Here is a 13,138-nt window from a genome sequence, read left to right as displayed (position 1 = left end):
TTATAAATAAAGACAAACTTTGTTGTGGACTTTAGAGTCAAAGTATTGTGGTTCTAAAACACATGTAGAAACCTGGTGAAGTTGGGCAAAACTGTGTGACCTTTCTGAGCTTCAGTTTATCATCTGTAAAATGGGATGATGATAACGCCTGCCTCCTGGTGTTATCGTTGAGATTAAATGAGACCATGCATGTAAAATTGTTACCATAGGGCATGGAATAAAGTGAGCACTACATGAATGCTAACTATAAACTACTATACAAAACTATTCAAACATATATGTCCATCAAACTCACAAAATGTTTCTTCTCTTGACATGCAGGGGCAATAAGTACAATAAATCAAAACTCTTTTTCCAGATAGCTTAGTGTTCTGAATCAAGAAAGCACATAACAGATGAATGGAAATTTGTCACTGCTTTTTATAATCTGCAGTTTGTAAAGAGCTGGACTGAACGTCAGTAAACCTGGGCAACAGCAATGCTGGGGACTCCCATGAGGCACAGGCCCTTATGTGAAGAGTGCACATGCAGAAAAAGGGAGGAATGTACTTTCCACCCAGCGCCGAGCAGTCTGTGGAAAGGGGTGGCTCTGCACATCGCCAGCTGAAAACAGGACATGCTGCGCCCCCATCTATGCAGAAAAACTGTTCGCTTCATGTGGATTTCCTTAACTACTGGGAGAATTAATGTTATTATGTGTGAACCACAGACAACATTGGTAGTGCGCAAAGAGAAAACGTACTTCAGAAGTCTACAAATAAGGTGATTAGATGTGATCTTTTAATTTTGTATTATGCTAGGAAAAAAATCTCAGGTATAGGCTAAGGATTATATTTTAATATCCATGCAGATACGGTATAAAGCATGCTTCTGTTTGATTAAAAAGACTGCCACTCCTATTTTCTTCATAAGGAAAGTACCCTGATTCTAAGACATTATGATGTGGATATTTCATAGGTATAATTTATATGTGTCTATACATTTATTCATATAAACGTACACTTGGATTATTTACAGTGCTAACATGAAGAAAAATGCCCTCTTCACACACACATATTAAAATATTTATAACACATTGAAATGTCAATGCCTCTGGTTACTCATTCTGTGTCATGTCAGTTCATGGCTATTTCTTGGCATATGAGATTTCAATTGAACAGAAGAGACTGAATTTGATATTATAAAACTAGACAGGAGGTGCACACCTCAACTAAATAGAAAATATTCCCCATACGTAAAATCAACAGTAAGTTATAAACAGGAAATAAGATGCCTGGAACGTAGTAGATGCTCAATAAATATGTGTTGAGTAGAGAATAAAATTTATGATGCTTTAATAATCCTGTAAAATGATATTAACAAAACAGGCACATTTTTTTAAAAAGCTTTTGTTCTGAAGCAGTAGCTACAGGTGGTTTATGTAGCTAAAAAGGACCTTGTATTTGTTCTGAGTATTTACTGGCTTGCAACATCTTTTGGAATTTAATAGCTTCATGCTGAAAATAGAATAGTTCTGCTCATCAAAGCAGGAGAAAGCCTAGCCCAGGTATCATAGGAAAATACCACTGGGAATAAACTTTCTGAGCTGAAAAGCTACTAATTGGTGAGGCTGAATGTTTCAGTCATTACTTCTAACATAATCTCCATGGCTTGTGCCTGAGGACACAGCTTTCCTTCTCAGCATGACCAAAGACTGTGATCTAGCTGAAGCCCCCACGATTAGAGGGAGAGAAGAAAAGTCACTATCTCAGGTGGAAACACTAGGGTCCACCTCAGGCCAGGCTTCTTTAAGTTCTAGAAGGAAACCAACTGGTTTTTGATTTTCAACTTGACCAAAAGCTTTGGGAGTAAATCACAAGTAGCAGCTCCATGTGACTGACTCTAGCAGAAGAGCATTTTATCTTCTCACGTACCGTATACATACAGCATATAATCCGAGTGAGCTTTCCCCACTACGTTTGAAGCTTCACAGCGGTATGTACCATTATCTGTTTTGTTTAGGTTATTGATGAACAGGTTGGGCCCAGACAGTACAGCATGCTGAGGCATTTCATCATCGACTCTCACCCAAGTTACCATCACAGGCCTGCAGGGGGAAGAGGAGGAAGACAAGTCACATTATCATTTACCATTAAGATGTCTGCATCAAACTTCTCACCAACGCATTAAATGAATCACATGCAGGGTCACACAATTATTGAGGACCTACTGGAGATATTTTAAGTTCACAGAATTACAACTGTGAAGTCTCCAAAAATCTGGTTGGTATACAATTTTTTTTTTTTTAAACACAATCAGGTGTTGAAAAACTTTGAACAGACCACAAGCAGGAGTCTTATTATTTCCAATTCATCTTTGACAAATCAGCAAATAAACCAGTGTGCCCTATTTTTATGCCCTGCTGTGTGGTTTCGCACCAATTCAGGCAGGACAGAGCTCACCCATTGTTAACATTTCGTTAATTAGGAAAGAAATCAAGTTCTTGGCTAGTGATACGTGCATTAATCTGATAGTTACTAACACATCAAGAGTTGTTTAGGAGCCTCCTGTGATATTCAAATGGATTTTGAGTTTCACCAAAAGGAATGACTTATAACTGAACAGTGTTTTCTTGGGCCTCTATTTGAAAAACCACTTTTGATTCTGGAAAGATGTAATCATTTCCTCTTCCCCTTAACCCCTCCCCATAACCTGCCTCCCCCTACCCAGAATGCCATCCCTTGTCTCTGAGGTCCACCATGTCTATCTGCTCCTTGGCAAATTGCCTTCTTTACTGACTCTCCAAGGCTTGCATATTGCAAGAACTTTCCCTGTGTGTGCACCTGCAGTCCCCCAAGCTTGTGGGTAGGGCTCTCAGGCTAATGACCACGGAATGCATTCCACATGAATCTCTTAGGGCCTAGGGCATTTGCTCATCAGAGACAAGTCTGTTTTAGTGATTTAAAGTGCCACATTAGTATCCATCAGGAAAAAGCAAATTTCACAAGATCTGCCAAAGCTAAAAATGCATACACACCAACTATCTTTTGAAAACTTCCATTCTTCGAGGCGGCTCCAACAACCTCCTATGAAATTGAGGTCACATTTAGAATTGTGCCTGAAAACTTTCATTTTGAAGGAAGGACAACAGAGATCCCAGCGCAGAAGTGACTTCCTTCTAGTTCCTACGGCTGCCTCTAGGAGCAGCGACACGACAGGAGACCCATGCTAATGATGAACGGATCCTCAAGTTAGCCCTGTCAAGTAGCATTCCAATTTTCAAATGGAATGTGAAGTTACCATTTTTCTTTAATTACACATGGGTTTGTCATCGCAACCCAGTAAATTATTTAAAAATTAGTACTGCATATGTCCTCCTTGTAGGCAATGGCAAATGGGCCTGCCTGGCAATCAGACCTAATGTCCTGCTGCTTGACAGCTGAAACAATCAGTAGGGGTAAGTGCTGAGAATATTCACAACATTTAATGGCAAGTTAAATTACCATTTTTATTGTATGCAATTTCTTGAGAAAATAAATAGGTAATATGCTAGAAGGGATAGCAGTAGAGTAATGTGAGCTTGCTCACACAACCATATACCAGTTCCTATTTGAAAGGAACAAACAAATCCCCTCTCTGGCATAAATGTCCTGAAGGAAACATGTAATTTACTGTCCCTGTGGCACATTCAATTGGTCACAGTACCTTCTTCAGGGGAAAAATACAAAAACAAAGTATAGGTTAGCAAGCCATATACTGTAACTGTGGTTCATGTGGCCGAGCACAGGTATTGCAAGTGGCAAGAGGCCTCTGAGAAATTTTTTTTCTTCCTCTATTGGGTTATTTTGGAATAAAGCTGCTAATTAGGGCATAATTCAAACTGTTTACAAAAAAGAAAGATCTGAATCTTTGGCAGTGGTCAAAAGAGAAAAAGATCACTCTGCTGAAGCTTGAAGCATTCAAAAGCAAATAACTTGGGAACACCACAGGAAAAGTGAAACAGAACCAAGACCACTTTCCACCTCCTAAAGGTCACTTAAAACTCCACATGGTTAGCACAGAGGGAAGGAAATTCTAGCCCACAGAAAGGTAAGTACAAAGAGAGGGAGGGCTGAAATGAGAAGAGAGAACCAACAGCAGCCAGAGCCCCCTTTGGCTTTCTGGTCTCTTGTCACAGATCATTCCTTAGTTAAAATCGGGAGGCTTCTTTCCAGAGATTTCTGGGGAAGCTTTGTTAAGATGCTCTGATTTCTTTACATGAAAACTGTGATGATTCTGGCTAGCAAAACTCTTTGAGGGAAAAAAAAAAATCATACCACAGGGACAGCAGAGGGAGCTCAATGCTGGCTTTTGTTGGGTGCCACTGAAGTGTGAGTGCCCTTAATCCCAACTTTGACCTATTATTCCATTTCATGAATCCATAACTTGATTTTTCCCCCTAAGAAACAGTTAAAAACAATCTTTACTAGAAATAACAAAAGAAGTGTCCCCCACCCACTAAGTAAATGTAATAATGGTTAAAGTGGTACCACTGTGTAGCTTTATTGCTATATGAGTGATGCTATATGTAGTTCCTCTAATTCATTTTGGATCATTTAGCAGGGCAACTGAAGTGGTTCCTTTATACTTTCAATAAGACAAGAGTCTTAGTTGTTTCTTCTTTTTATCTTATGAAGTGGCATATATATCCTCCTTAAGAAAAGTTCCTGAGCTTTTCCTTAGTAACAAAAATATTTCTGGGAGTCAAGTATGACACTTTTCTTTGAGGGAAGAAGACGCAAAATTAAAGGTAGGGCAAATTCATTTGCCTACAGCTGGCCCTAAACCCAGTCGCTTAATATAAGTCTTGAAACCATCTTCCTAGCAGCTTAGACATTAACACAAAAGGTGGCAGATATATCATTAGATTGTGGGCACACGAAGAATTTATTAGGATTATTTCTGTGTGTGTGTGTGAGAAAATAGTCCTGACAATCATGTTGATGATAATAAAATAGAATTAGCTGAGGTTTCAATCTTAGCTGGCATTTAATTTTTCTCCCAGTCTTGACCATTAAGAACTATGGATATTTATTTCCCCTCACACTGAATATTCTTTAGTTCCTGAAAAACCATCCATCCCTTGCAGCAGGAGACAGGTGACAGACTAAGCAGTGGTGAACGCACATGTCTGTGTTGTGACATTTACTGCTTGTGACCCTCTGCCAACCTCAGCCTTCAGAACTTACTGGGGCTTCCCGATGGCTTCACATGTTAACTCAAGCGCGTCCCCTTCCCGGGTTAGGCCTTGTAGAGGATAAGTCATCTGAATATGCACTTGAGGCTTATCTGTGTGACAACAACACAAAGTATAATGTTTAGCAAATGGTATCATCAGGCAAAATCGTACTCACACACTGCCTCAAAGCCCACAGTACCAGCACTTACTCTCTTGCATCCGATGCCTTCAGTAACACCCTTCTAATTAGTTAGTAATCCTGGCATTTGCTCAAATTAAATTGACTAATAACTCTAAGGAGTGAACCGCAAATAGATAAGAGATTCATAAGCCAACTGCGCCACATCAAACATTTCCTGTGAAATACATTTTGTTACACTGAAGTTTATCTCCAAACTCACTCAAGCTAAAGGAAACTCATTTGCCTTCATGCTGAGGTGAAGCCATAGATATCTGTGGTGCTCAGAACTGATACATTTTATCATATATCATATACTACTATGTGACAATATGTTGTGACACTGCACATTAATAAGTTTGTCTCTTCTATGTTCTTGTTTTCAAATGGGAAAAGCAGAACTGCTGAATTCTATTCAAATGGCTTTAAGAAAAAAGAACTGGGAAGTTTTGGGAGTCTCCCCCGCCAGACAGTGAAAATTCTTTGACATCTCAGTGTAAACATTAAAAAGATACTGACATTTACTGAGGATCTACTCTCTCAGGAACCATCATTGGTGGTAGAATAAGCCCAGTTTTAGGGATGAGAACTCTGGTACCCACAGACCGAAGGAGCTGATCCAAGATGAGCAAGCCCCATGAGTCTATGTTGGGATAGATTTCCAGTTCATAACTGTATTTCCAATGGCAATCCATAATTAAAGCCAAGTATAGTTTCCTAATGCAGTGAGGTACTTAGGAACGAGACTTAAGTATTCTTATTTCTACCAACTACTTAAAACTGTATGTTTGTCAGCATGGGGTTATGGCTATGAGAGATAAATGATGGGATGTTCAGGGAATAGGGAGTGAAGCTACAGAAGCTGGAATTAACATAGATACATATACAAATACATTTATAAATAAAACCAGAATGGAATTAGGAGATTGTTTTTTTCTGTGCTGAACTAACAAGCTATTAATCCCTAAATCAGTTTTCTCATTGAATTCTGTGGCTCTGTAAATGCATATTTTTGGAAATGTACCCAAGAGTAATAAATGTGAGAGGGCAAGACATCAGTTGGCTGAAAGGTCAAAACAATTACCACAGTTTTACTCTCTCAGACAACCATACCACCTAAACAATAGCCCCATGGCCTTTTACAAGCTGTGGTTAGCTCATTAACATTCATCCTATGGAATAAGGGAGAAGATAGAAATATTATGGCAAGGCTCAACCAATCTCACCCTGTACAGTTACGTAAGCTGCACAAGGACGTCCTCACTAGGCATGGCTGCTTTCTAGATACATTCTTACAGTCTCTTTCCTATCACAAATCTTTCTCTCATGCCTCTAAAAATTACATGGCATTCAAAGCCTTTTAAGAGTGTCCTCTTATTCACCCACCAGTGTGCACTGCATACTGTGAATTGGTAGTGCTTTCTGAGAAGCTAAGTCTCTTGCCAGAGAACGTAATGTTAACAAGCCCAGAAGCTCCAGCTGACCCTTGCAAGTTACACAGTTCTATTCTTGGACATGTTGGCAAAGAAAATGTTTAAGAGCAAAATGGTGTCGAGGTTTCCGGATACTGCTAACTGGGTCGGGAAGGTAGTCATTAAAGAAAAGCAGAAGTACTTGTAAAGAATAAACAGAATAACCTTGAACTAGCACTGGCTGGTTCAACAGCTCCTGGGCACCCCTTTTTAGAGATAGAGGCCACATATAAGCTAACTACAATTGCTGGGCATCAGGTGTAAGCTTATTGTCTATGATCGTGTAACACACATACATACACAGACACACACAGCTAGTTGGTGAAGTTTATTTTTTAAAAAAGATACCAAAAAAAATGGAAGAAGGCTATGACACTGGACACACAAAAAACAAAAGACCTGCTACCTAACAGTTCATACCCTGAAACAGCGGCACTTACTAGAGTTCCTAGTTAGGGGACCTCTGTTATTCTTACCCATGAGCCATTCTGTGTGAGGCTAAATTTAAAGCCCAAAATTGGGGCTGCAATGTAACATTTGCTTATAGGTTAATCTCTGATCTACGGAAGGGCTACATTTTTCATGCACTGCTGACTTTGGCCATTAATTAAGAAGAAGCAGAATGCTTGCTGGCCTAGTGGAAGGATTTCGTTTCTTCTTCTTTTTTCCTTCATGTAATTTATAAGCAAACAGAGCGGGAATATTTTTCAACACAGTGCACTAAGGATTTTACATGCTCAACTTCCATCAATAATAAAGACAGCGTTGAAAAACTTAATCCACCTGCTTCTTCAATACCTGAGTTTTAGTTAAATGCTTTTTTATGTTCCTAATGAGCTGTTGATCAGTTGTCAATTATTCTCATAAATTAGGAAGAACAAGCTAAGGATTTGCTATACCTGAAATTTATTTTTAAAAACCATGTGCTAAATCACAGAAAATACATCTTCAGTTTTGATAACTGATTTTCTCAATTTACTCTTCAAGTTCTAGAGAAACATCTACTATCTACTTATGGCTACAGCTGCCACACTTACCGTAATAGCTGGCTGCAAAGGTAAGCATTAGTCTTGCTTGCATTATACAGAAAAATGTTCCCCTCTGTTGACACATGTAGTATTTATAGGCATATTATCTGACCACGGGCAGATGAGCTATCTTCTCGCCCAGCCTAGGAATCAAATATTATAGAAGGTCTATGTGTCCAGATCAATCCCTGAGTGATGGAAACTTAACAACAAATTCTGTTCCTTTCCTTTGTCCTGAAAGAGAAACTTAAGCATCCTCAACAGGTGGAACAGAAACCCTGGGATTCCACTGGCACCTCTAGAACTAAGGGACATTAAATTTTCCATCGAAGATCCTGACTACAATATGAATATGTCAAAATACTGAACAATCCAGATGGCTGATTGAATAGCCCAGAGCTCATCATTTATATTTTAATTATGTTCATAAATCAAATGTTATAACCCACCAAATCTTTTCTGAAACAGAACCAGCCTCCAAGATTTATTTTTAAGTAATGAGATAAAGCCTAGTACATTTTCTGGGGGATCATCTTACGCCTCGGTTGCTGTTGTAAGGCACAAGGCCAAAAGCCAGATGATACTTTCTACCGAAGTGCAATAACTGCCCAGAAAGGTAACGCTCAGAATGGCTTAATGTCATTATAAAATGGAACTGCTATATAAAAATTAGAAAAATAGTTAGGTCTGTACACTTAAAGAACATTACAGTTATAGGCATGGCATCACCAACAGCCAATCAATTAGGTCGAGGGATCTGAGGTTTTCATCATACACTGTAAATTTTTTTTAAACCCCATAAAAGACATTTAGCAAGACTGCTATAGCAGACAAAATTTGTTCATTAGTCAAAGTTGCACAGAGGGTTAAATACCAGGAGGCCTTAGGTCACACTACAGTAGCAACCAATTAAAAAAATAATATTAGAAAGACATTCTGATTTGATGAGACTTTCTTTAAATGTACTTTGCTCTCTATAAAGGAAAAAAAATATATAAAAGGAAACTCTTAAAGAGGTTAGAATGGCTTGCTGGCAGATTACAATTGATTTCATGCCAGTCTGACCTTGCACCACATTCTGTGATCTTTTTAGAAGATGAAACTTAAGATTCCGTAACCTGTACTTCAGTTTCCTATGTAAATGAAAAGGCACAGTCTCCTCTGTAGGTCCAAACACTAACGTATCAGGTCTTTGCATTCCTTTATTTAGAAAAAGGTACTTTGCAGTTTCCTCATGACTGGGATATCACCCCTCCCGGGTAGCAGAGAGGGGCAGAGCTGAGTCAATGGAAAAGGCATCCTGATATCCTAGCAGGAGACATGCCAGTGGGAGACCTATTATCCCTGGAGTTCCCACAACGTTCCCTCTCTTCCTGAGAATTTCTAAATCAGGAAATGCAGGTGTCATATTGTCTTTGATGAGCGCAATCCAACCAGGTCCAGGGGCTTGAGTGCAAATCTCTTTCTGCAACTGCATTTGGGACACCGGCTCTTCTTCATGTTTCTTGCTTAGATTTCACCCAATATTCTCAAACACCAGGGATTATGGGATTTGATGCTTGTGGATCAAGTGCTAATTGTTTCAAGTCCTACCTGGGAGAACTCAAGGGCAGCATGGGCACAGATGATATCAGAATGTCTGGGTAGAGGGTCTGGGTCAGCCCCTGTGCATTCAAGTGAGGAAGCATTGACTGAAGAGTTTTTGTCGATCATGGAGGATTATTGCAGTTTGGAGTAGAATGACAATGCAAAGATTAACCTGAGATTTAGTGAGTGTTAGAAGCTGTTTGAGTTCAAAGCAAGAATCAGCCCCTACAATATGGCTGTCTAAATTGTTGGGAGAGGACAGCTTTGCAGCTAACGGGGGGCAACGTCTAGCAATGCGAGGTGACTGGGATTGGTGAATGAACGGAGTCACACAGTGCTCTCAGAGGAGTTAAAGAGAACATGTGCAAAAGATTTGCTTTCTATTGTCATAATACATTCATGAATAATTTTCACTGCCGTTTATTTTGTTTGTTTGCAAGGTGAAGCACCTCCTGCTGTTACATCTGTTGTATGAATCGTAGTACTGAAACTGGGCTTCTTGAAGTGAGCTGAACTATTGTGAGTGGGAAGAGTCAAATCTGGCAGGACTGACGTAGGACCAAAGAACATGCCCCACATTACCACAGTAGAATGCAGTCTTCTCTTGCTGTAACTTGCAGGTAGGTTTGTAGGTATTAGAATTACCGTTTACCCAAAAGAATCAAATTTTATCCCACGGTGTTTGGTAGAAAGCTTTGTTCCCAGTGCTTTTTAAATGAGGGTACATACTCACAGAATACTTTGCAGTGTCTTAGAAGCAATTTTCAAAATTTGAAAGCAAACATTGGGCAAGAAAATCCCTATAGCAAGATTCTCTGTACAGTAATGTTCCCTCTGTAACAAGAGAGGATTTTTTGTTTTATTCTGTTTCTTGAAGTCTTGGTAACTAGAACAGCGCCAGTATAGACATAGCTGCTGGATGAATTAATGAAGGAATAAGTGAACAAGAGAGTGAAGAAATGCTGGGGCATGGACTTCTCCTTCTATCTTTACTACTGATTAAAAATAAAACAAAATGGGATCATGAGCTCCTCTTAGTTCTCATCATAAAATATAATTCTGCTTTTCTTTTGGAAGGTCAATTCAGCTCCCCAAATCCAAGGTTCAGCCCAGGTGTTCTGCTTTACCTACTTCCATTTCACTACACATTTCTTTAGCACTTCTGGTGTGTCTCTAAGTGGTATGTTACAGGAAATCATAAAGGATGTTGTTTGACCACTCCTTTTAGATGCCAACTTCACAACCATTTAACCTTCCACAGAATCAAAAATTGACCTTGAGTTAAAAATCATTAAGTGAAGTATGTACATTAGAAGACTGGTTTCGCTATGTAAGTATTCGATGTCCACAGCCACACAGACACATCTTTTACAAAACATTAAGGTCAGTGAGATGTGAGGAGGTGGTCCTTAGTAAAACAGGCCTCTTTCTTCAGGGTATGCATTCAGATGGCAGGTGTAAAGGCAAAGGCTTTCCCCTTAAGGGTCATTACAGTCTTGCTCACAATGCATTTGCCCAACACTCACTCTTTATATTTTGAATACTGGTTACTCAGCCTCTTGACACCCTTTTGGTACTGCAGATCGTATCACTAACAATCTATAGTTCTTATAACATCAGGAATTTGGAACCAACACCACTCTTTGTTAACACAAAGAAATAATAGGTTAAAAAATTAGCTTCAATCGGGGTTCTTCATTCCTCGATTATTTCTCATAAGGAATCATAAATACTAAAATAACTTCCCTGAAACTCAATTCACTGCTTTTAAAAAAAAATTAAAGGAAGAGTGGGAGGAAGAGCGTATTCTGTTAAAAAAAAAAAAAAAAAAAGAAAAAGAGACTAGAGATCAGAAAGAAACAGGCCAAATCTGAAAAAGCCAGCTATTATGCTTTGAAGAATACAACCTGGGAACAGAATTGATGAGGGAGAGGATGTAATACAGAAGCTGCTCTTGGAAACTAAGTATTATCCTCCACTCCAAACCAGAAAGATTTTCTGATTTCCAGATTTTCCTCTCTCCTTCACCACAGGGCACTATCAATACCAGAGAAACATTTATTTTGGCACAGATAAAGAACAGGTTTTGATCATCTCCTCAATGCCCAATTTTCCTCCAGTTGAGGGAATGAAAGAAAAAAAACATCTACCTTTCTCTGGACCTTGGATGAACAGAGCTATGGATTTCTGAAATACCTAGCTACATGCAGTCAATAAAACTCATTTTGAAAATGATGCCCACGTACATGATTAACTGTCAGATGATAATCAGAGCAGGCAAGGCATTGAAACACCTATTGCTAGAGTCTGTCTTTGTTTTCATTCTTCCTTTCAAAACTCATCTCTGAACTTTCTTTCTTTTTTTTCAAATATGTACAAACACAAAACCCTCACAAAATGAGAATTTTTGCCAAACATTTTAAAGAGCGAGGCTATGTGGGTGAAAGCAAAAGCCACACAGCAGTAATTCAGAAGCTTCGTATTCACCCCAGTCCAGAGGAAGGCTTTCCTCCCTTGTGCAAAGCAATCTGAATTCCATACTGAGGGTCACAGCTTTTCTTTGAATTCGCAGCTTATGTCGCTATGTGTTGCCACCTTGATGTTATTTAGACAGTTTTCTCTCAACGCTCAGACAGTGAACTGTTCCCGTTTAAACAGGCTTTTATTTGACAAGAGTACATTCCCTCAGATCTGAAGCTCTACTAACCGTGCTACAATTGTATCACGCTCTGCTATAATCAACCATGTTGTAAATTTGGGCAACACCACCTGTACAGATATTCGCAAGAAAAAAATGCACAGAAAGATTTTAGGGTCATACAGCTCGGAACATTAAAAAGCAAAATGGTTCTCTGCATAACATCTGAGGAAAGAGAGCTTTGAGCTCTTCTAGCTTGGGAGCATAATTATCTGTTTTAAACATTTAACTGCGTGCTGCTGCTGTACCCTTGCTGAGTCTCAGAATGAAAGCTAGAAAACTAAGAGCCCTACTGTATGTTCTTCATTCCCAGGAACGTTCCTATGAGAAAACCTTATTAATGAGCTTGCAAACGAGCACCCAACAGGGAAATGTCACAAACAAGAGTGGCTAATGCCCCAGAAAATCAAATAACTGAACACTTGGCTGATTGTGGTGCCTTTCATATTTATAATAAAAAAGGGGGGGACTTTAATTTACTGATTCTGAAGGGGTCAACACCTTGCTGAACAAAACAACTCATTTATTTATGTTCAGAAATCTCCAGATGATAAATTACATTGATGTTAATCACTTCAATGCATACTACACAATTAATATCTGTACTCACCGAAAACTTAAGGATTATTAAAAGTATGACAGCACACACATCTGGCTGATTTTTCACATAATTGGGCACAACAATTTCTCCTGGTATCACAAATAAGGGTCCTAACAAACAAACACTGCAAAATCCTGGTTCAATTAATTAGGACTTAATTCCATAAGACAAAAGCAATTCCAAGTTGTAGCTCAAGGCTTGTCTTCTATACAATATGGTGGCACTCCATTTTAAGGAGAGAAGTGTAATACTTCCCTTCTTTTTATCCCTCCTCTTTTTTTTGCCTGTCATATTTAAACTAAGATATTTAATGACATATAATGCAGGTTTTCATTATTTCATTTCCTTTTCAATAGTATTTTTAAAAAAATTCCTTC

At 38.9% G+C, this 13,138-nt stretch overlaps 1 protein-coding gene across 10 annotated transcripts in view; it reads right to left on the bottom strand.

Moving 5' to 3' along the window:
• Positions 1-13,138, bottom strand: part of CADM1 (cell adhesion molecule 1) — a 337,698-nt gene that overhangs the window by 47,753 nt on the left and 276,807 nt on the right. For all 10 annotated transcript variants that reach the window (XM_032285454.1, XM_032285458.1, XM_032285462.1 and 7 more), the window contains exons 6-7: positions 5,208-5,307; positions 1,914-2,086 (exon numbers count right to left, since the gene is read on the bottom strand). In XM_032285454.1, the coding sequence (XP_032141345.1) occupies positions 1,914-2,086; positions 5,208-5,307 (273 nt within the window). The remainder of the gene's footprint in view (positions 1-1,913; positions 2,087-5,207; positions 5,308-13,138) is intronic.

The sequence above is a fragment of the Sapajus apella genome, unplaced genomic scaffold (genome assembly GCF_009761245.1).
Source record: "Sapajus apella isolate SASKATOON/1434 unplaced genomic scaffold, GSC_monkey_1.0 scaffold16, whole genome shotgun sequence".
NCBI classification, from domain to species: Eukaryota; Metazoa; Chordata; class Mammalia; order Primates; family Cebidae; genus Sapajus; species Sapajus apella.
The sequence above is the reverse complement of the archived record's forward strand: the minus strand, read 5'-3'. Positions and strand labels throughout refer to the sequence as shown.